General features: G+C 43.8%; 1 protein-coding gene across 1 annotated transcript in view; it reads right to left on the bottom strand.

The window, feature by feature from the left end:
- atp2b3b (ATPase plasma membrane Ca2+ transporting 3b) overlaps nt 1-23137 on the bottom strand; it is a gene marked incomplete at both ends in the record, with an annotated part of 53025 nt that overhangs the window by 11737 nt on the left and 18151 nt on the right. The window contains 16 exons of the mRNA XM_080762820.1: nt 1137-1244; nt 3824-4035; nt 4517-4730; nt 6164-6355; nt 8142-8248; nt 9385-9472; nt 10735-10914; nt 11365-11523; nt 11695-11770; nt 13423-13529; nt 16280-16414; nt 17227-17336; nt 17631-17763; nt 18482-18624; nt 19117-19188; nt 21692-21856. Of these exons, the coding sequence (XP_080618946.1) occupies nt 1137-1244; nt 3824-4035; nt 4517-4730; nt 6164-6355; nt 8142-8248; nt 9385-9472; nt 10735-10914; nt 11365-11523; nt 11695-11770; nt 13423-13529; nt 16280-16414; nt 17227-17336; nt 17631-17763; nt 18482-18624; nt 19117-19188; nt 21692-21856 (2201 nt within the window). The remainder of the gene's footprint in view (nt 1-1136; nt 1245-3823; nt 4036-4516; nt 4731-6163; nt 6356-8141; nt 8249-9384; nt 9473-10734; nt 10915-11364; nt 11524-11694; nt 11771-13422; nt 13530-16279; nt 16415-17226; nt 17337-17630; nt 17764-18481; nt 18625-19116; nt 19189-21691; nt 21857-23137) is intronic.

Here is a 23137-nt window from a genome sequence, read left to right as displayed (position 1 = left end):
GTTTTATGTATTTCATTTGTAATGCTACAGACGTTTGTGCACAGCAACACTGTTGAAAACAAAATATTGCATTGTGAGGTTGAGCTCGTCAATCAATCAAGTCACCTTTAACTCAAGAAAAATTCAGAAAATTAAATATTCTTTAGGCACATGTGATCTACCTGCACAGCCTTTGTGATCTACTGGTAGATTGCGATCTACCTTTTGGGCACCCCTGCTGTGTACGCTAAATCCCAAACCATCCATCAATCTTCAACCGCTTATCCGTAGTCAGGTCGCGGGGGCAACAGCTCCACCTGGCGAGCTCCACACTTCCCTGTCCAGAGCAACATTAATAACTTCCTCCTGGGCCGATCCCCACACGTTCCGAGTCCAAGTGAGTCCATGTGTTCCCTCCATCTGCGCCTTGACAGCCCTGCGGTCGCTCCCCAAACCTGTCTTTCCAACGTTACGTCTGACTTGCCTAAACATACAGATACGGGCCTGTTACTTAAACTACAGTGCAGTACACATACTATTTACCCTGGGTGTCTACGATGTGTAGCCATCCCTTACAGTGGCGTGCACAGACATTTAGAGGGGCAGGTGCTCAAGTGAAAAAAGGGCACCTTGTGCAGCGCGTGGAACCGGCCGGTTGCCTTAATAGTGTGAGATGTATAGATTCTAAATAGTATATTAGAAGCTTTTTTTAATCAAGAATTGATCAAAGTCACTATGGTCCACGTACTGTACAGTGTACATTGTACAAAAAAAAAGGAAGAAAATGTTTTTTCCCCCGTTTTTTCAAAGGGCACATTGCCAAAAGGGCAGGGGGTGCTCTAGCACCCCCTAGTGTCTATCTGTGCACGCCACTGATCCCTTACTACATGTGAAGGGCACAATACTGGGTTTAAAAACACCGCTGAAACATGAAGTGGAGGCCGTCAAATCCGCGCAATTTCCTTCTTCCCATATTGCGCCGCAACGTAACCCAAAGGGCGGTGAAATTCTAGTAGAATACAATACAATAGAATTGTGTGTGAGAGAAAGTGTTCCCCTTATAGCTTTGCCTGCGGAGAGGGGGGAAAAAAAGTGTCTGTTTACTGTAAACAGACTATGCTGGATCAGCATGTGCCGTTTGTCTCTACAGTACTTACCTGCCCCCAGAGCAGCTCTCCAACTCCCACAAACAGGCACCAGAGCCACTGCTCCACATTAAGAGGGGCACAGCTGAAGGGCTTCCCTCCCCACTGCACGATCACGATCTGTATAAGCAGGAGAAACACAGAGAGACATCGTTACGGTTCTGCTTGCACCTGTGTACCACAGCTGTAGAGTATGAGACATAACGATGAGCATCTTTAGGGAACGCTTCTCCTCGTTATTGCCAGGACAACTTGCAACGTGGACAATACGGCTGCTAAAACCTTGTACTGTACACACACAAGTTACACAACACACAGTGTACATGCCCCCTACACACACACACACAGGCACACACAGTCACACACACAGTCACACACACAGTCACACACACACACACACACACACACACACAGGCACACACAGTCACACACGCGCACACACACAGTCACACACACACACACACATGAATGAAAGGCCCATAGTGTCCCTTATGCAAAAAGTTCAGTTGGCATGCTGTTGGAGGTCCCTCAATGTCGTTTGATCATTTCTTTGTAATGATTAAGCATCATTTAAATGATTTAAATATACTAAACAAAAAAGCACTTGCACTTTTTACATAACAAAATACTATACACTTAAAACTGATGGTCATATTGGACCACATCACTGAAGTGCACATTTACAGCTGTTGAAGCCACACCACCTGTCTTAATAGTCAGGATCAGAGGAAACATTTGAATGTGAAATCAGTTGGGATGCATCGAATTACATTTGTCCATCAAAATATTTGTTGAAGGTTACTAACACATAGAAAGAATATGTAAAGACGTGACTCGGCCTGTTATAGCGCCACCATGAGGCTGATTTAAAGAAAATGTCAAGTGGCATTACTTCCTCAGCGGAAGTGGGAATGTCCACAGTTTCACCACACTCGGATGCTGCGTTCATGAAATCATCAAAATTAGCTAAGATGTACCCGGCGACCCGTTTCAACTGCCCAAGATGTCACTACCCATCAGCATCTCTCGGCCACATGTTCTGGTCCTGTCCATTACTGATAGACCTCTGGTCCGGAGTCTTTGAATGTTTCTCATCAATGGGGGATTTGACACTAAGACCCAACCCCCATACCGCCATCCTGGGGGTGGTCCCAATTAAGAGAGTTGAGCTCCTCGGGCCAGATGAGAAGTGCGATTGCTTTCGCCTCACTGCTGGCCCGAAGACTCATATTAAAAAACTGGAAGTCAGATAAACCGCCCTCTGTGGCTCAATGGATCCAAGAAGTCCTGTCTATGCTAAAGCTGGAGAGAATCAGGTATAATGTCCAAGGCTCACGAGAGAAGTTTGACAGAACCTGGTCTACGTTTATCTCATATGTTGAAAACTTCACATTCCCTTAGGGGACAGATGAATACACCGGTAACCAGACCCCATGTTCTAACCCCCTAGTGGGGACTGGGGTCGAGGTGGCCGGAACATATCTCCTTCACGGGAATACGATTGCTGGTGGCGGACGGTTACTTTTTATTTTTACTTTTACTTTTTACTTTTATATACATTCTTTACAATTACAGTCTTTGTACCTTTATTGTCTCTGTTTTTGCTTTCTGTTTTTGTCTTTGTTTCTGTATTTTGTATGTATGTGTGTGTGCTACCATTTCTCTGTATACACTTTGTATTTCTTATACTATATCCTAGCATCTGTCTGCTGTCTCTGGACGGGGGGAGGGGATACAGGGGAGAAAAAAAAAAAAAAAAAAGAACTGTTGTGACTGAATCGCTTGTCTGTATTTGACCTGTATAAGGAATAAAAACATATAAAACAGAAAATGTCCAAGAGCTATATTTCCACCGTAGTGTAGTGTACTGTACACAACATGGTCAACAGTTTCCACGCGACACTCTGTTTTGAATAACATTTTGAATGCGACCATTCAACATCAGGAAATAAACAAGGCTTATCGGAGTGACAGTGTCACCACAACATAAATACAGCGCGGTCATACATTTCTACACAATGTATCACATATTGTAATTCTATACCCGTCTCTCTCTCTCCTTTCCTCTCAGTCCGTCTCACCTCTTGTGCCATTCATTCTCTCTCTCATTCCCTTCTTATTTTTCTCGTCCTCTGCGTGGCAAAAGGTCTCTGGTGCCATGGGAACAGGCTGGAGCTAATCACAGATTAACCGAAAGGAACAACCACAGACTTCTGTCCTTTTCTCTGTAAATGGAAGATTCCAACAACTCCACTCCACGCACACAGGGGAGGATTATCCAACGCGCCTGTTGGGCCCAGGCCCAGGGGCCCCTGAGCTATAGGGGGGCCCTTGAGCTTAAGCGTCCGTGTGACCGCGAAGAGGCTCAAGCTCAGGGCCCCCCCCCCCCAAAAAAAGGGGTAACAGTAAATAGCAGTGACACACACACGGTCCTCGTCACTGTTATTAACAATGGGCTTATTCATTTGTGTCAATAAAATAACCCCAAAAGTCCTAAACCTTTGGCTGTTTATTATTTTTAAGCAAGTAAATCTGAATATTGCAGGCCTACTATATACACGTGTACGGGGGCCCTTTTGAATGACAGTGGCCCAGGGGCCCATCATTTCTATAGATCCGCCTATATGAACGCACGCACACAGACAAAACCACTCCCCCCCCCCCCCCCCCCCCACACACACACACACAGCGTGACTCACCTGAATGAGGAAGGTCCCGAAGACGATGGAGCAGAAGATGGGGTTGCGGAAGATCCCGTCGAAGACGTTGCGCTCGCCGTGTATCTTGCGCGCGTTGATCTCGTTGAAGAGCTGCATGAGCACGAAGGTGTTGAAGATGATGGTGTAGTGCTCCGACGGCGGGGAGTGGAGCGGCGCGTTGCGGCCGCAGTCGATGTTGAAGATGTGCTCGCCTGGGCGGGGGGAGAGGAGTGGAGGAGGAGGGGGACATGGTCTCTTTCGTTAGTGGTATAGTTGGAAGGGGGATGCAGCAGGTTTTCCCGTAGTGTAGTGGTTATCACGTTCGCCTCACAACACGAAAGGTCCCCCGGTTCGAAACAGGGCGGAAACATGCTTGGTTGAGACCAGGGCCCTTGACAACAACAGAAGGGGATGGGGGACGTACTGTAACTTCAGTGTGTGTGTGTGTGTGTGTGTGTGTGTGTGTGTGTGTGTGTGTGTGTGTGTGTGTGTGTGTGTGTGTGTGTGTGTGCGTGTGCGTGTGCGTGTGCGTGTGCGTGTTGCGGCAATCTGAGAATCCCATCGTCAAATATTCGGGAAAACAGCGCCTCCCCTGTTGTTCCTCGAAATAACAGTCTGTCTTGAGAGACTAGTGTTGTGGTAACATGCGTGCGTTTTTTGCTGTCTGCGTCCGTTTGTGTGTGAGTACAGTACCTACGAACAGCAGGGTAAAGATGATGACCAGCTGGTACACGGCGTGGCCCAGGATGTTCTTCATCATGGTCAGGGAGATGAGGGGGTTGTTGCGGCCGTACGGCTTCCTCTTCAGCAGTTCCTCAGTGGGGGGCTCGGTGGCCAGGGCCAGAGACGCAAACGTGTCCATGATCAGATTGACCCACAGCATCTGCACCGCCTTCAGAGGAGAATCCTGGAGAGGGATAGTGAAGGAACTTTAGGTTATTGATATTTACGGGTGCAACTGGAACATCTTCTATACTGTCAGGCAGGGTGTGGAAACTTACACAGTGAAATGCATAGTGTTAATGTAACACAATGAATGGACCTGTGAGGTTTAGATGAACACTGGGGGGGGGAAATTATAGCCTCGGGGAGCGCAGGCGTTTTGGTTTAGAAAGAAAAGCCCATAAAGGTGTCCAACCAGCCAAATGCTCGTATATTCTGACCATGGCTGGTAAAGTGTGTCTGTACACAAACAGACATTTTGTCCAGGTGCACGTCCACCATCGAAATATTCTATTTATAGATTTAATAATCAGTTCTGTTGTCGCCGGTGTGAATAAAAAAACATACATCTTTCTCTATCCCTATCTCTACAATAGAGCCACGTTTATCTACAACCTCACTCCGTCTCTATGCCAATAGAGCGTCGCAGTCCCGCCCCCTCGAGAGACCCGGAAAATAAATTCATTCATTCGTTCATTTTTCAGAAAGTATTTATTTAAAGACGTTTATGCCGCGGACAAAGCCAACTCTTGTCGTGACAAATCATGACAACAAACACAATTTTTCGGGCAGAACAAATAATTAGAAAGAAGAAGAAAACGGCAGGTTACAACACTTTTTTTGTTGTCAGACAGATATTTTCTGAAGCCACTAAGGAAATCGGGACTTCCTGAAAGTTCATATAATGGCCTGTTGTGGCACTGTCATTGGGCCCAAAAAACCCCATAGCTCCATAGAGGTCCATGTATTTGGGCCCAACTTCACCTAGACTGTATTACCTTAATAAACATGGTCATGACTACTTTCTGCTTCCAGTCACTAGTTTAAAGTCTAATTTCTCATGTCATAATATTCTTTTTGGAAAATCCCATTTATTAAAAACATTACCATAAAGTAGAGTATGTTCTGAGGGGCGTGGCTACCGTTACAGTCTATGATCGGGAGCTAAGTCTAAGTCTCCTCCTTTTGCCCCCTGTATAAATGTCCTGCGACACCTCCACCTCTTCCTTCTGTACTTCCGTCTTGGGACGAGGTGGGTGTCTTTGTTGAATTCTCTGTATAACATGATAAGCATTGTACTTGCAAATTGATTCATACAGTGTTTGTTTAACCCTGTTTAGAGAGGAGTTGTTGCACTAAGAACTAACGTGGAGACGTGTCTGTTGTTATTCTTTGTCAGGTATGTTACGTTCTATTATTTGTTGTGTTACTGTCGCGCTAGCTTCTGTACTTCCGTCTTGGAACGAGAGAGGAGTTGTTGCACTAAGAACTAACGTGGAGACGTGTCTGTTGTTATTCTTTGTCAGAATAAAGCGTGGTTTCCAAAGAGTTCTGGGTCCGTCTGTCCATGATTCAACACAACGCAGAGAGACAGATTACACCGGTTACATGTATTACCTGAGTGATGCACGCCCCGGTGAAGGCCACGATGACGGCCACCACGTTGACGGTCAGCTGAAACTGGAGGAACTTGGAGATGCTGTCGTAGACGTTGCGTCCCCACATCACGGCTTTGACGATGCTGCTGAAGTTGTCATCGGTCAGAATGATGTCGGACGCCTCCTTGGCCACGTCTGTCCCCGCGATGCCCTGAGAGACAAAGGTCGGGTTTAACCCATTTTATAGGCCTGGAAAAAAAATGTCTTCTAAATCCTGACAGTTTTCTGAAATACCTATGTTTCTATAGGTCCTATATCACTCAATATTTCATGTCAAGGACCCCAAAAAGGATCTGGCCTCCGACTCCCATCTGAAAATAATATGTTGTTCCAGGGACCCTCCAGAAGCAAACATTTGAGTTAAAAACGTTCGTTCTGAAAAAATATATTCCAAATTTGAGGCACATTTTCACGTATTTTTCGAAAATAGCTACAAGCTACATAGCTAGTTTTAGATCTGCTATTTTTCAAAAGCTAAAGCATAACATAATGTTTAAAACACCAAAAGGGGTTCCCGCCCAAAATGCGTTTAAACATGTAGGGAGAATGTAACCGAGAGGAACGATGTGTGTTGATTGCAGTTGATAGCAGCTGGTTCTCAAACATTTGTCGAGGACCCGCCATGTTTATATGCATTTGGCCAACACGGACCCCCCCCCCACCTGAAAAGATTCTGTGCCCAGGGACCTCCATAAGATTTTTTTTTTTTTTTTTTGCTAAGAATTTAAAACTTATTCCAACATTTTTCAAGCTTTTCCCCAGATGTCCCCAGAGAGGTGTGCCTCTCAAAGAGACACCCCCTCTTTGAGAACCTCTGTAATGGAGTATAGATGCAGGATAAAGGTTCATGCAGCAAAAGAACTAGGATAACAAAGCAACGCTTCAACCCGACATGTCCTTCATGACAGTGTTGTTTTTGGCAGAAAATTTTGATTTTAGTTTTAGTCATAGTCTCTTGAATAGTATTAATTTAGTTTTAGTCACATTTTAGTCACCTGGAATGTCTTGGTTTATAGTCTAGTTTTAGTCGACTAAACATCATAAGATTTTAGTCGACTAAATCTACAGTTGATTAATAGTCGGACAAATTGTATTTCGGCGGGCCTTGAGGCCGTCGTAATGACAGTTTTTTTCACTTGCTGAAAATAGTTGATCTACAAGCTCACAGCGACGTGTTGTGAGCTTGTAGATCTGCTATTTTCAGCATGCAACTAATTGTAAGATTACTTATACTGTCCACTAGTCCCTGTCTAACATTTTCGTCTAGTTTTTATTTGTTGGCGAAATTGTCAGTATATTTAGTCTTAGTTTTAGTCACCGTAGCTTAGTTTTCATTTAGTTTCCATTTAGTTTTCGTCAGTGGAAAAAGGTAGTCGACGAACATTTATACGAAAACAACACTGCTTCATGAACACCTTATTTGGTTGAAACATTGTTTCTCTTTAGTAAGACTTTTTTTTTTTAAACGAGAAGTTACCATGGCAAAGCCCACATCTTAAAACAAGAAGCCCACATCTTAAAACCAGAAGTTACCATGGCAAAGACCACATCTTAAAACCAGAAGTTACCATGGCAAAGCCCACATCTTAAAACAAGAAGTTACCATGGCAAAGACCACATCTTAAAACCAGAAGTTACCATGGCAAAGACCACATCTTAAAACCAGAAGTTACCATGGCAAAGCCCACATCTTAAAACCAGAAGTTACCATGGCAAAGCCCACATTAAAACCAGAAGTTACCATGGCAAAGCCCACATCTTAAAACCAGAAGTTACCATGGCAAAGCCCACATCTTAAAACAAGAAGACCACATCTTAAAACCAGAAGTTACCATGGCAAAGCCCACATCTTAAAACCAGAAGTTACCATGGCAAAGCCCACATCTTAAAACCAGAAGTTACCATGGCAAAGACCACATCTTAAAACCAGAAGTTACCATGGCAAAGCCCACATCGGCCTTTTTCAGTGCTGGCCCGTCGTTGGTTCCGTCCCCTGTCACCGCGACGACCTGCCTCAGCTCTAGGACGGTGCTGTCCATGATACCTGAACACAATTGGGGGAAATCTGGTGTAACTGTGTGTGTGTGTGTGCGTGACGTGTGTGTGTGTGTGTGTGTGTGTGTGTGTGTGTGTGTGTGTGTGCGTGCGTGCGTGCGTGCGTGCGTGCGTGCGTGCGTGCGTGCGTGCGTGTGCTTGTGTGTGTGTGCGTATGAGAACGTGTCTGTATGTACAGTATGTATACACTGTACAGTATGTGTAATGTATCAAAGTATGTATGTATTGAGTACATGAGGATACAGTATAAACACAGGGCATATCGTCTGATTAATGACTCACTCATGATGCTCACGATCACGACTCTGGTGTTTTGGCTCATGTGGGCTACTGGGATTTTCACTGGCATCATAATTAGAACCCATTTTGACCTGAGATCAGATTCTAAAAATGTCTCTAAAAATAGCAGACCTACAGTACAAGCTCATAGCGCGGCACTTGGTGCAGCGCTATGAGCTTGTAGATCTGCTATTTTTCAATAGCTAAAGTATTACATAATGCTAACACCAAAAGGGTGTTTTGGCTCATGTGGGCTACTGGGATTTCCACTGCCATCATAATTAGAGGCCTGCTAAGGCAACTTGCTATAAATGCTTTTCACTGTGTGAATAGATTGTATATGTTCCTCATTTTACTCAATGTAGATTTATGGTCCATATTTATGATGCTGTACAGATATATAGTCCATATATACCACTTAGGCTAAATAATGTGAATTTCTTATCGGATAAAGATTTTATTTTGCTCATTATCCACCATGGACAGTACAGTTTATTGCCCATAGTCCTGGGTATAGATTGTTCATGTACACTAAACTGCATTTACATTTATGCCTGTTATAATCGCTCATAACAGCCTCTGTGGTCCCAGTGCAAAGGGCCAAGCAAGACCCTGAATCTCATTTGGTTTTTGGTACTTTATTACTAATCCCAGTACATTACTACCTGTTTAAATCGTATCTGTTTTCATATATTTGTTCAATTCTTGAAGCTTTGATGTATCTCCTTTTTTCTGTATTTGTCCTGCAGTTTCATACTATAGTACTGCTATGAGGAATTCATTTCAATAACGCTATATCTCTATCTAATGTGCGCTTTCTCTTTGGAAATAGCAAAACTCACTCACCTTTGACCAGCGTGTGTTTGTCAGTTGGCGAGGAGCGTGCCAGCACGCGGAGTCTGGGCCAGATCTTGTCAATTCGTTCCTGTTCAATCTGTCAGTTAGACGGAGAGGGAGGGGTTTAGTCTTTAGTGTGTGACAGTCAGTGGTAAATAATGGTCCTCATCAGAGACCTACAGTAGATCACTCCTCTGTGATTTCAGCTGATGTCACAGTACAGTACGGACTAAATGCTTATCTGGAAAAGACAATCCTCCCGTGCAGACAGAAGCAAAATAGAGTGTATACACTTGATTAGAGTATGAACTTGAATGCATAGGAATGCTGTGTCATGATGGCACCAAATAACTAATGTGAGAGCGACCCTGGACACATATTTACAGCACGTTATGCACCACGTAAAGTAGCCTACCATGTGCGTATGTGCACACGCTGATGAAATGGCCAACAGATTGAATATTTGATATGGATAATTGGATATTATTTTCATTCATGAAAATAAAAACTGTGGTCCGGCATTTTTTTGTTTTGTTTCAAGGACAGATCTGTAATGTATAGCTTTGAGAGAATGTCATTGAATTGGTGAGTTCTTATTTGGAAGCCTTGCTTGGATATTAGTCGGGATCGGGATTCGAACCAGCATTATGCCAGCAAAAAGACCATGTTTTTTGCGGCACTGCAGAAGGCTGAGCCATCTACAACAGGACTGCATGTATACAGTATTTACAGTACAGTACAGTATGACCCCAGGAAAATAGACAAATTACAGCTGTTTTAGTTTTTGACAGGTTAGCAGAGGAACGGTAAACGGAGCAGGGGGGGGGGGGGGATGTCTTCAGGCAAGAATCAAACCGAGGACGTTGCAATCGCGTCGTCCACGCACTGTCCGCTCAGCAATTTCGTAGCGCCACGAATTCAAACTCGCATTTCCTTTGCAAATTAACCTTCCCGACGGAAGTGACTTTGACTATGTCTGCAGTGTTCTGCACACAATGCACGTCCCACGCTAATATGGTATCCGTTTCGCATTCGGGTTCTTGGAAACGCCCCCCAGCCACTGCATTAGTTTTACTGAGGTTAGGTTTAGGTATGCTTTACTGAGGTTAGGTTTAGGTATAGTTTTACTGAGGTTAAGGGTAGGGTTAGGTTTAGGTATAGTTTTGAGGTTAGGGTTAGGGTTAGGTTTAGGTATAGTTTTACTGAGGTTAGGGTTAGGGTTAGGTTTAGGTATAGTTTTACCGAGGTTAAGGTTATGGTTAGGTTTAGGTGTAGGCTGTCAATCACAGCGACTGGCCAGTCACAGCGCACCATTTACTCAAATGCAAAACGGGAACCATATCAGCACGTCCCACTCACCTCTCCTTTCTCATTCCTGATTCGTCGGTTGAATTCTTTGCCTTCCATGCAGAGGAAGTCGTCCCCGGGTTGAAGGATGCCACATTTGGCAGCTATGGCCCTGGCTGTGTTGATGTTGTCGCCGGTCACCATGCGCACAGTGATGCCCGCTTGCTGGCATTGAAGAATGGCACTGGGCACCTTAGAGAGAGAGAATGTTGGCTTTAACGAAACTCACTGATATTCTAGAATGACTGATATTCAGTGGCGTGCACATGACATTTAGAGGGGCAGGTGCTCAAGTGAAAAAAAAGGGCACCTTGTGCAGCGCGGGGGAACCGGCCGGTTGCCTTAATAGTGTGAGATTTATATATTTTGGGGCCTAACTAATATATATATCAAGAATTGATCAATGTCACCATGGACCACATACTGTACAGTGCACACTGTACAAAAAAACATTTTTTTGTACAAGGGCAAAAAAAAGAAGGAAAACTGTTTTGTTTTTTCCCAAAATGGCACATTGCCATTAGGGCAGGGGGGGTGCTCTAGCACCCCTAGTGCCTATCTGTGCACGCCACTGCTGATATTCCATAGTACACGCACGCACACACGTTAATGCACCACACGCTTCCAACATACACGCTATACCTCAGGTCGCACAGGGTCCTCTATCCCCACCACAGTGATACAGGTCAGCTCGGTCAGTATGCCTGCCTCGTTCTCCCAGTCGGGCTCCGGGCTACCCGACAGCTCGCGGTACGCAACGCAGATGGTCCTCAAGCCCTCGCACGCCATTGGCTCAATCACCTGCCAATCAATCAATAAATAAAGGTTGTTCAGGAAGCTGAAGTTTACCACCCAGCTGTGAGCCGTGAGGCATAATTCTGTATTTAAGCCTATACTTGTGTCTTGCTTTGCTGTGTATAAAGAGTGCAGAAGCTGGAGAAAGCAAAACGGTTATCCTAGCAGCTAGCTCACCTGTTTGACCATGTCGTCTCTGTCGCGTGGGCGGAAAGTGCGAGCCTCACCGTTTTTATCCAGTATGTAGGAACACCTGCAGGAGAGAGATTACAATTAACTTCAATGTATCATTTAGACATATATCCAAGGAGATTTACAGTGCAAGTGTGAAATCTGAGTAAATAGCATTTGTTGCAGTCAACAAAGCTACAAAACTATTTGTAAGAAATCCTGTATCTTAGATACTGTACAGGAGAATACGAGACTGCTCGCCCCTTTACCAACTCGCCCCCGCGATTTAAAAAAAATGTAGTTAACAGTTCATTTAAGTCTCTGAAATCTGAAATTATCTTGTATACAGATTTATTTGATTGTATAGTAGTCGATCTCTATATACTTTGTAAAATTTAGAAAGAACAACATGTCACAGAGACGGTGACTGCTTAATTAAATTAATTTAGGACCTTCTAGCAGTAAATTTCGCTTTATTAATCACATTTCTTCCATTTATAGCCCATGTTTTGTAATGGCCTCATCATGCTATTATGCCCGTGGATATACAGAGTGAACTTAACAATGATAAATGAATATGATAATACCTTTTAAATAATCACAAACATGAATTATGTTTGTTATTTACAGCTAGGTAGAGTAGTGGGGCGAGATGGAAAAGGGGCGAGCGTACCTGTTACCATACAGGATCAATCCTAGAATTTTGTCTACAAACTACTGTTTAACATGCTTAGAATTTGTGGATCTAGCAAACAGTATGTTTTCTATACTGTAAATAACATATCTGACCAATTAACCAACATACGTATGTAGTACTGTATATCCATAGTGGTAATAATCTATAAAGAAATAGCCATCAAGGAGGATATAAGGAAAAGGTTCCATTGAGTAATTTGCCTTACAGTCTGTTATCTGGATAATGTCTTGTAAATAAAATAGCAGTATTCCCTGCTTGTTTAAACTACAAGTCACCTTTTACAGATCTCCCAGATCAGATTTTCAGTCTTCAAACGTTGTTAAACCTTTTCTTAAAGGACCACTTCACCACTTTTCAACCTATCTTCATATAATAGGTCCTCAATGATAATCATGATAAAATGGCACGATTTCTTTCTACTGTCTCATTTTTAAACAAGATTTTTTTAGAGAGAGAACGATGAATCGTGAGAACGATGGCTTCCATTTTCGCATTGCAACTTTTCAGGACTAGAAAGCCTGCAGTTTCTATTAGCTTGTATTCCCCATCGATGATGTCACCGGAAGACGGTTTCTGAACTGCCCACAGCCCTCCTATGAGACACAGACGAGTAGAAACAAATTGCGCCATTTTTTCATGAATATTAGTGAGGACCTATTATATTAAGATAGGTTGAAAAGTGGTGAAGTGGTCCTTTAATAAATTATCTACTGCGAACTTCCCTTCCTTCTTCTCTGACTCATGTCAATACCCTAACCACACGTTGGTAGCAACATGCTACCATTTGTTTTTTATTTCTCCTATGTTTTTTATTTCTTATTTTTATTTTATTTTGAGTTTGTATTAAAGTACAATTGTACTTTTGTACAATTGTAAGTATTGCCTTTGTTAAATGTTGAATGTTTGTCTGTGTCGGACCCCAGGAAGACTAGCTTTTGTCAAGGCAAAAGCTAATGGGGATCCTTATAAACAATAAACAATAAACAATGCTGATGGCGAATGTAAACGTCACCCATCCCTCTCCATGCAGCACTCACTTCTTGAGCAGGATCTCAGATGCTCCTTTGCTGTAGAGACGGAAGGAGCCATCAGGCAGCTTGATCACCGTACTCATGCTCTTACGCGTCGAGTTGAACGTATACACCTAAGAGAGAAAGACAGAGAGAGAGATAGAGAGAGAATTATGTTTAACCCATTTTGGACTGAGGTCTGAAAAAAACATGTTTCTACAGTATGTTAGTGCATGGTGCTCAACCTTTTTCATGTCAAAGACCCCCAGAATTATCTCTATTGGGCCACGGACCCCCCATCTCAAAATATGTAGTTTCAGGGACCCCTCAGAAGCCAATATTTTAGTTAAAAATCACACCCGTGTGAACTGAGTGGTGCAACTCCCGTCTATTGGTTCTCTGTATCGTTCCAATTTGTATCATCCAATTTCTTCTCTGTATCGCTCCAATTTCTTCTCTATATCGTTCCAATTTCAGTTCCTACACACGTGCGTGCACGCATGCGCAGTTGCGCACACCACTGGTGCTCATGACCACGGTACACAGGTACACGGACATTGCTGGTTGTAGGAGTAGTTGCACCACTCAAAAATGTTTGCTCTGAAATATATATTCAAAGATCTGCGCCACATTTTAACGATTTAAAAAAAAATAGCCAAAGTATGACATAATGCTTAAAACACCAAAAGGGGTTCCCGCTCAGAATGGGTTAAGCAGATCCAGCATTATCTTGCAGAAAACAACATTAACTTAGATCTACGGCATGCAGACAAAGCTCTACAGAAGCAGTGCACTGACGTGCTGATGAGTGGTTCAATTATGTCTGTATCGTCAGAGAGCATTGAACACATCGATGAGGTGCTTCAACTAGAGATACGGCTGGTTTCCTAATGGATGGAAAAGAAGCTGAAGTTGAATGTCTTAAAAACCAAACGCATGGAAATAGGCTCTAAATATGCCCTCAGGACAGATCGGAAATGAAGCATTTCTTTTCAGGGTGCTACTGTTGAGCATGTTAAAGAAGTCAAACAGCTGCGAGTCACTTGATGAAACACTGGTATGGTCACACTCAGTGGTCAGAATGAGTAATGGCATATATGCCATTAGAAGGAGAGCTCATCTGCTAACGAACACAACAATTAGACTAGTCACTCATGACTCATAGGAATAGACTTTGTGACAACCAGGTATAGTCTGGTGACCACCGGAGAGACGGGTGACAGCCAGAATGTAGACGGCCCACAGGTGAGCAGTGTGGGTTAGCGCCCCAGCCTGTGTCCTCCGTGAGGAGGAAGCCCAACAAACCTTTAGGAGGGCGATTATAATCCACCACTCCTGAATGGAGTGCCTGGTGCTGGGAGTCTGGTGCAACGCACAGGTCCTGGGCCTGGTGAGAGCAGGAGTGGACCTGGTGAGACGTAGGAGGGGCCCGGACAGGAGTCAACCCACAGAGCCTAGTCTCTCCACGCGCCAGATTTTGGTTCTCCCAGTCCCGGCAGAGTAGTTCCAGAGCAACGGATTGTGTGGCCTTGATCATTCCCTGATGGACTGATCAAGGGTAGCTACTGGGACGTAAGTCGGGATTTGATCAACCCCGGCTGGGTCGCCTGAGTGAGGGCGGGTATGGTGTTGGGAGACCCGAAACCCTGTTGACCTCAGGAAACATCACTGAAGATACGTCCTAGGTGCATCCATGCAATGTATTTTTAATTATAGTCATACAATCTCTAGTTATGTCAAATCTGGACTGCTGTAATCCTGTTATCTGGTCTAATGCATCAAAGCATAGAACTTGGTATAGACTTCAGAAGTTCAGGTTGCTCAGAACAGTGAGGCAATACTAGCACTTCACTGCTCTATCAGGACTGGAGTAGTGTGGATCATGCTATGCATGCCATAGCGCGCAACAGAGTGGCGCTATAGTCGCTATATGAGCTTGTATTATCTATTTTTGAAAAGTCGTGAAAATGTGTTGCAAATCTTTGAATATATATATTTCAGAGCGAATATCTTTAACTAAAGTATTGGCTTCTGGGGAGTCCCTGGAACTACATATTTTGAGATGGGGGTCCGCGGCCCAATAGAGATAATTCTGGGGGTCCTTGACATGAAAAAGGTTGCAGAGCTCCACTGACATAGGAACATAGGTTTTCAGATTTGTTTTTAGGATTTAGAAGCCTTTCTTTAATCGACTTCAGTCCAAAATGGGTTAAAGAATGTGTATTCCTCCGCCTACATCATTCACCACCCATAGGCGACAATGTCCATTTGCAAACAACATTATCACAAAATTGCCCAACATTTTGTACGCAAAAACAATACATCTTTCATGCTACTATCTTTGGTGGACTGGAGCAGAGCAGCACAACCTCTATGGACTTCTAGCTTCTTAGTACAGCCACACTACACAAATATGACCCAAGCATTAAAGGGCCAAATCTTATTTTAATGATTTTGGAGAGACAAGAAACACTTTCCTGGGGGGTTTTATGTGTATTTGTTTTTAGATATTTTAGTATTTCAAAGTGTCCATGGGCCATGATGTCATGGACACTGGGCTCACTTACTTCCTGGACTACATGTCTCATTAAGACAGCCCTCCCCCTATCCACAAGGAGAATAGCAGTGCACCAAAGCATTATGGGAATTGTACTTCAACCCAACCCTATACATTTGAAAATAGCCGATCTGCTATTTTCAAAAGATGTTGTACACAGTTTGAACTTGTGAAGTACATTTTGATGCTGATACTTTTGTACATTTCTAATTCCGTACTTTTACTTGTAACAAAGTAGTTCTAAATTGCAGTATTGGTACTTTTACTTAAGTAAAACAATTGAGTACTTTTCCCACCACTGGTGAATAGTTCCCTAATAATCCCTACCTTGTAGAGGCTCTCCTCTGGGACCTGCTCTCTGACCGTAGCGTAGTCCTGCTGCAAGTCCAACACCATGCCCAGGAGACCGCACTCTGTCTTGTTGCCCACCTGCTTCGGGAGACCCCCCTCCGAATCAGGTGGCTGAGAGAGAGAGAGAGAGAGAGAGAGAAGTCAAAGTCATACGATTTGTCACACACGTTACCGCAGTGCAATTTGTTCTCCGCATTTGACCCATCTCTTGGAGCGGTGAGCTGCAGCCAAGGAGCGGTGAGCTGCAGCCAAGGAGCGGTGAGCTGCAGCCAAGGAGCGGTGAGCTGCAGCCAAGGAGCGGTCAGCTGCAGCCGTGCCGCACTCGGGAATCATTTGATTAGTAGATTTGACCCCCCAAACCAACCCTTTGATGCTGAGTGTCAAGCAGGGAGGCATTGGGTCCCATTTTTACAGTCTTTGGTATGACCCGGCCGGGGATCGAACCCCGGCCTCCCAGTCTCAGGGCGGACACTCTAACCACAAGACCACTGTCTGGTATATAAATGGGATATGTTGGGGATGGTGCACGAAGAAGTCAGGGTGGAAGATAAACGGAGACGGAGGACAAAGAGTGAAGAATAAGATTCAGTGCACCTCTACATCAATACATTTATGACTGTATAAAACTGTCACGGCCACTTGGCCTGGCCTGTCCTCTCCTGTCAGGGACTGTGCGTGCGTGCGTGCGTGCGTGCGTGCGAGCGTAGGTCATTATAATGCCTCTCTCTATACTTCCCCTGATGGAAGCATGCAGCATTTGATTATCTTTGGTTAAAAGATTGCACTATTCAACATCCCACACTATACGTAGATACACCACCATGTGTGGTATGTTTCAGTTGTTTATAGTTCATTAATAAAAAACCTTCCTCCACTCCTTTTTGTTACGGCCTTATGCGAGCCAGGTCGTAACAGTCACTCACCAGGATCTTGGAGGTGTAGGCGCTGTTGATAGCGATGGCGTTGACTATTAGATCCAGAGTCTTGGGGTTGACTTGGCCTGGGTCTGGGACCTCCCGGTGACGCACGTCACCTGGGACACATCAAATAGAACTTCAATCACATTGGCAGTAAAAATATGTCATCGTCTTCTCATCATTTATTTATTAGATGGGGGGTGAGGGGTGGGCAATTATAAATTGCATTACAAAACAAAATACCCGACCCCCAGACTCTTGACATTACTGCTGACCACTTTCCAAAGCATATATACCATGGTTTTGTTTGATTCCCAAGGAAGCCACTGGATTCCGTTTAATTTCAGTTTATATTAATGTTATATTATGTCTGAAAAGGTTGAGGTCAGGTTTGAGTGACTTGCACCAACCTATCCAAGTCTGCACCACAGTCATGCGGTTGGTGGTGAGGGTCCCGGTCTTGTCCGAGCAGATGGCTGTGGCGTTCCCCATGGTCTCGCACGCGTCCAGGTGGCGCACAAGGTTGTTATCCTTCATCATTTTCTACAGGAAGACAGTGACAGTAGAGCGGGCGGTGATTCGGGCGAACGGCAGATTGGGACACGGAGGGACAGAGAGAGGAAGAATGGGGGAGAAAGGAGTGAGTGGGGGTGGGGGTGGGGTTGCAGTCATTATTGTTCATTTGACACACACAGGTTTAATGAGACGGATCAGACATTTAGACGTCTAAAAGCCAAAAATTGCTCACACCTTCTAGATCTGCAATTTTCGGTGCACACAACTGGGCGCGCAAACCAAGTATTAATCACATGTCACATGATCAGAGACACGCTCACACACACACACACACACACACACACACACACACACACACACACACACACACACACACACACACACACACACACACACACACACACACACACACACACACACACACACACACACACACACACACACACACACACACACACACACACACACAGATCTGGGTCAGGCAATTCTTAGCATTTCTAACCTACTTGGGGCACCTGACGGTGCAGGCTGCAACATCGGATGAAATTAATCGGCTTTCAGACAGCCTAAACTTTCACTGCATGCGTTGCTGGCATTGCATTACTCCAGCTTTAGCTAGTAGATAAATATAGGAACATTTTCAATTATTTGCACTATTTGAACCAGATCTGACGCACGCACGCACGCACACGCACACACACACACACACACACACACACACACACACACACACACATATGCGTACCTTAACAGAATAAGCCAGAGAGATGGTGACAGCAAGTGGGAGGCCCTCAGGCACAGCGACCACCAGCACGGTGACTCCGATGATGAAGAACTTGACAAAGTATTGCACGTAGACCGGAGTGCACTCTGCCATCCACACACGACCTGTAGCAACACAAACACAACACCAGTCTATCCCACTCTAACATCAAACTTTGACTACTTTACCCCATTTATTTAGGCCCGACGTCGAAATAAGATTTGTGCCGCATTTTCACGATTTTTCAAAAATAGCAGACCTACAAGCTCTGAGCTTGTAGATCTGCTATTTTTCAATTGCTAAAGTATAACATAATGCTTATAGTTAAAACACCAAAAGAGGTTCCCGCCCAGAATGGGTTAAACATAGCTTAGAGCCTATAATACAACTTGTTATTAAGCTTAATTATAAACATTTGACAGCACACTGAGCACAGTAAAAAAAAAGAAAAGTTTAAATTTACTGACAGCTAGGGAAAGCTTATGAGTCCGTGCGCGTGTGTGTGTGTGTGTGTGTGTGTGTGTGTGTGTGTGTGTGTGTGTGTGTGTGTGTGTGTGTGTCTGTGTGTGCGTGCGTGCGTGCGTGCGTGCATGCGTGTCAAATTCAAATGGACATACCTTCCACGACAAACGTCTCGATGACAAAGTAAAGAACCAGGATGATCACCGTGATCGCTGACATCACCAGGCCTGTTTAAAGATATTCACAATTAATCAGTCACAATAATTCTTGCCCATTCTCTCTTGCACAATACAAGTAGGCAGTGTGGTGTGGAACAAGCTTTGGCTAACAGTTATGAAAAACATTGAAAATTCACATCCTGTAAACCAAGCATCCAATTATATTTCGGTGTAACTTTATGTCTAATATATTGGACAATTTCATGAACACGTGACCCGGTCACAGTTTTGTGTTCATGTGTTAATGTGGGTCACAGTGACCCACATTAAAAAAGAAAACAGCTGATCTACAGTGGGTTGAATTGTCAAATTTTTTGGCATTTAAAAGCTATAATTGTAATCATTTTAGTGATGTAAAAGCGGTTTCCAGATAGTAAACGTTTGTGGCTTGCAGTTGTACAGTAATTAGCGTGTGAGCGGCTGCAGATGCCAATATTAATTCACTGTCAATTAAAACAATGTTCATTTAAAGCTGTAATCCATAAAATGACTGAAAGCTCATTTGGACAGAGGTGATGTTACACTTTGAGCTTCATGCAATACGTCAACCAGGAATAGGCCTACAGTATACTCAACCACATGGATTCAAAAGACAAGGAGAGCAGAGAGAAATGTTTCTAACCTCAGCCCCGGAAAGCAGCTTTGCTACCAAGTGTTTTTAGTTTCTAACCTCAGCCCCAGAAAGTGTTTTTAGTTATTTATGTGCTAATGATTTTAACCTAAGCCTTTTTTTTGTCACTTAAAAATGAATTCATTTTTTGAAACAATGGTAAATGGTGCATTTATATAGCGCCTTTATCCAAGGCGCTTTACATAGATTGTGCATTACATTCACCCAGTCACACACACATTCATACACCGATGGCAGCGGAAACCATGCAAGGCACCGGTTAACCAGCACATCGGGAGCAATTAGGGGTTCAGTGTCTTGCTCAAGGACACTTTGACACCAACTCTGGGGGAGCCCGGGTTCGAACTGGCGACCTTGCGGTTACCATCCGGCCACTCTACTCCTGAGCCACCGCCGCCAACAATAAACAACATAAAAAAAAAAAATTAAGGAAAACACACACAACAAAACACAAAATAAAAAAGTCGACGTTGCAGATTAAAACTTCCATACTTTCATCATATAGTCCTAGACATTTTCCTTTGTTCCTTAAAGTCACCCATACCTAATCTTTATGTTCGGCCTTGAATATTGCCCATTTCAACCATTTATCATTCATTTGTTCTTCTTGCAAGTGTCATGATCCGTGACCTGTTCTGTCACCCTGATGTGTTTCCCTATGTTCCTTGTCTCTTGGTTTCCTGTGTTGCCCATGTTTACCTGCCTTGTCTAACCCTGTGATTAGTGTAGTGTTCCCCACCTGTGTCCTGTTATTCTCCCAGCCAATCCCTGTGTTGATTTGTCTGTTGTATTTCACCTGTGTCTAGTTAGTCCTTGTCTATTTATGTACCCTTGTGTTTTCAGTTCTCCGTTGGTTTGTTGTTTTTGTTGCCTGTGAGTATTTTTGTAGCCTTGATGCCTTGCTTGTTTGATCCCCTAGTTTTCCCAGTATAGTTTTCCCCGTGTTCCTAGTTTTGTTCCTTCTACCTCTAGTGTTTTTGACTTGCTGTACCTGGACTCCTGGTTGCAATAAAAACACTGAACTTGACTTTCCCTGCCTCTGCCTCACATTCTGCGTTTGGGTCCTATCCTCAACTTGACTCACACCGTGACAGCAAGTCTCATATCGATGTGTCAGTTTCTCCATGAGATTATTTCTTCAATCAACTAATTTCTTTTTACCAGATATCTATCCTCTTCTTGTATCTTTTCCTCCATCAACTTTCCTATAAATACAACACTTTGCACTCCATTGGTACATTTTGGGACATTTACAAAACAGTGAGTGGTCCACATTTACATCTCCACATCCTCTCCAACGTTGTATCTGTTTCTTTACCTGTTTACTCTTAATTGTTGGTGAATATGCTTAGATTTTACCAAGAGAACTCCCTCCAAAGAACAGTTTGGAGGTCGGAAGGAGCATGGACTGGGCTTCTCTCTGAGAGAACTAATTAACCTCATGGTCCTGCGGCCACCCCTAAAGCAGTGGTTCCCAAACTGTTTCGTGTCAAGGACCCCCAAATCAACATTTATTAGGCCAACGGACCCCCCATTTGAAAACTTATGCCAGTGACCCCGATAAGGGAGGATTCTTATACGGCTCTAGCAGAGACGGACCCCCGGTTTAATGGAATTTCTCTCTCTGGTACCCCAATTTATAAAACCACTGTTAATTTAACAGACCCATAAGGGTCCATTTGGTTCCTAACTATCTCTAATTGAGCTAGGTACCCCCTGGAACTCCCTCAGGTACCCCCAGGGGTCCCCGGAGGACTCCACTTTGGGAACCCATGCCCTAAAGCACTTTGGCGTACGACACAGCATACAACAAATCAAAACAACATAACAGTATATCAAAGTAAATAAAGTTTAGTTTGTGTAGCATATATAAGGACTCACCGGCTTTGCCAATCTGAACCGCCAGTTTGGTGAGTTTTCCCTGAAGGACACTCTTCTCCTTCTTGGGAACGTTGCTCTTCTTCTTCTTCTCGTCTTCCACCTCCCCTCCCTCTGCGCTCTTCAGCGGCTGCATCTCCATGGCAACACCCCCGTCTTGCTTCTTGGCTGAAACGGCCACGCACGCACGTCACACACACATGTATACAAATACAGGACGGATACAGACGTGCGGACATACCATATTATGTGTGTGCGCACACGCATACACACACGCACGCACACACACAATACATATAACTGATACCTGAATAATTGTAACTGTATGAAAAGGTGTCATGAAGAGGTGGCATGACACTTAAATAAATTCATTCATTCATTCATATACACACACGTGCACGCACACACACACACACACACACACTAAGGCTGTCCCCAAACATTCAAGGTTCGAATGTTCGCTCGTTAGGGTTGGCACTCAAATCTTAATTAATGGGTTTGAACCATTAGTTTTTTTTTTTTTTTCCTTTTTTATTAACTCGAAAATATATCTCGGCGACAATCTACTATACATGGGAAAAGTGGTACCCATACTCATTCTTGGAACTCTATCTCCGACCGAACCACACTTTCACCACACATCTCTATATGCAAAATAAATTCGGCACGCTCCCCGAACTGACATAGGCTATTTTTTAGCCGTTCAAGTGTCTTATTTACTCTGCAAATATTACTTTTATGAGGTTTTCCTACACGGAACACGGAATCACTGCTGCCCCAACACGGTCAAAAACAAGCCCAACAAGCCCACAAACAAGCCCTTTAAACCACGCTACTTACATACACTACAACTCGCTTACAATTCGCAAACCTGGCAACACCCTGCCTCTTACGTCACCAGCTCTGTTCTGTCCGTCGAGCTCGCACTCTGTCGCAGCCATCTTGCTTTTCTTTTGGATGGGCGAGTGGACATTTAATGCAAATTAATTAATTATAGGTCCAGCAAGCAAATCATGATGGTCTGTTTGTGCTCAATAGGTCACAATAACATTCCGAAATTAGGTGTTGTGTTTTGTATGACATTTTCCCCAGTAGTAGTTGCATATCTATCTCAGCTTTTGCCTGATAGCACACATGCTAACGTCAGCAGCATTTCATGACAGGTTGCCATAGCAACATACAGTGTGCGCAGACCTAACATGAGTTGCTTACAACAGAAACACACGGCCTTTTAACCACGCTACTTACACACAACAGGTCGGGAGTTATTAAACCGAACGTGGACGCTGTTTCAGTGTTACACTTGCTGCGCATATCGGATTAATTGTAACGGCATGCATGATAAATGTAACAACGCTAAAAAACACCATTAAACATATCGTTTTCAGCTTAAAGCAATTATATTTCATTGAAGCAACTCCTTAGCATTGTTTTCATACCATGGATGTG

The sequence above is a fragment of the Protomyctophum bolini genome (genome assembly GCF_963924005.1).
Source record: "Protomyctophum bolini genome assembly, chromosome: 5".
Classification (NCBI taxonomy): Eukaryota; Metazoa; Chordata; class Actinopteri; order Myctophiformes; family Myctophidae; genus Protomyctophum; species Protomyctophum bolini.
The sequence above is the reverse complement of the archived record's forward strand: the minus strand, read 5'-3'. Positions and strand labels throughout refer to the sequence as shown.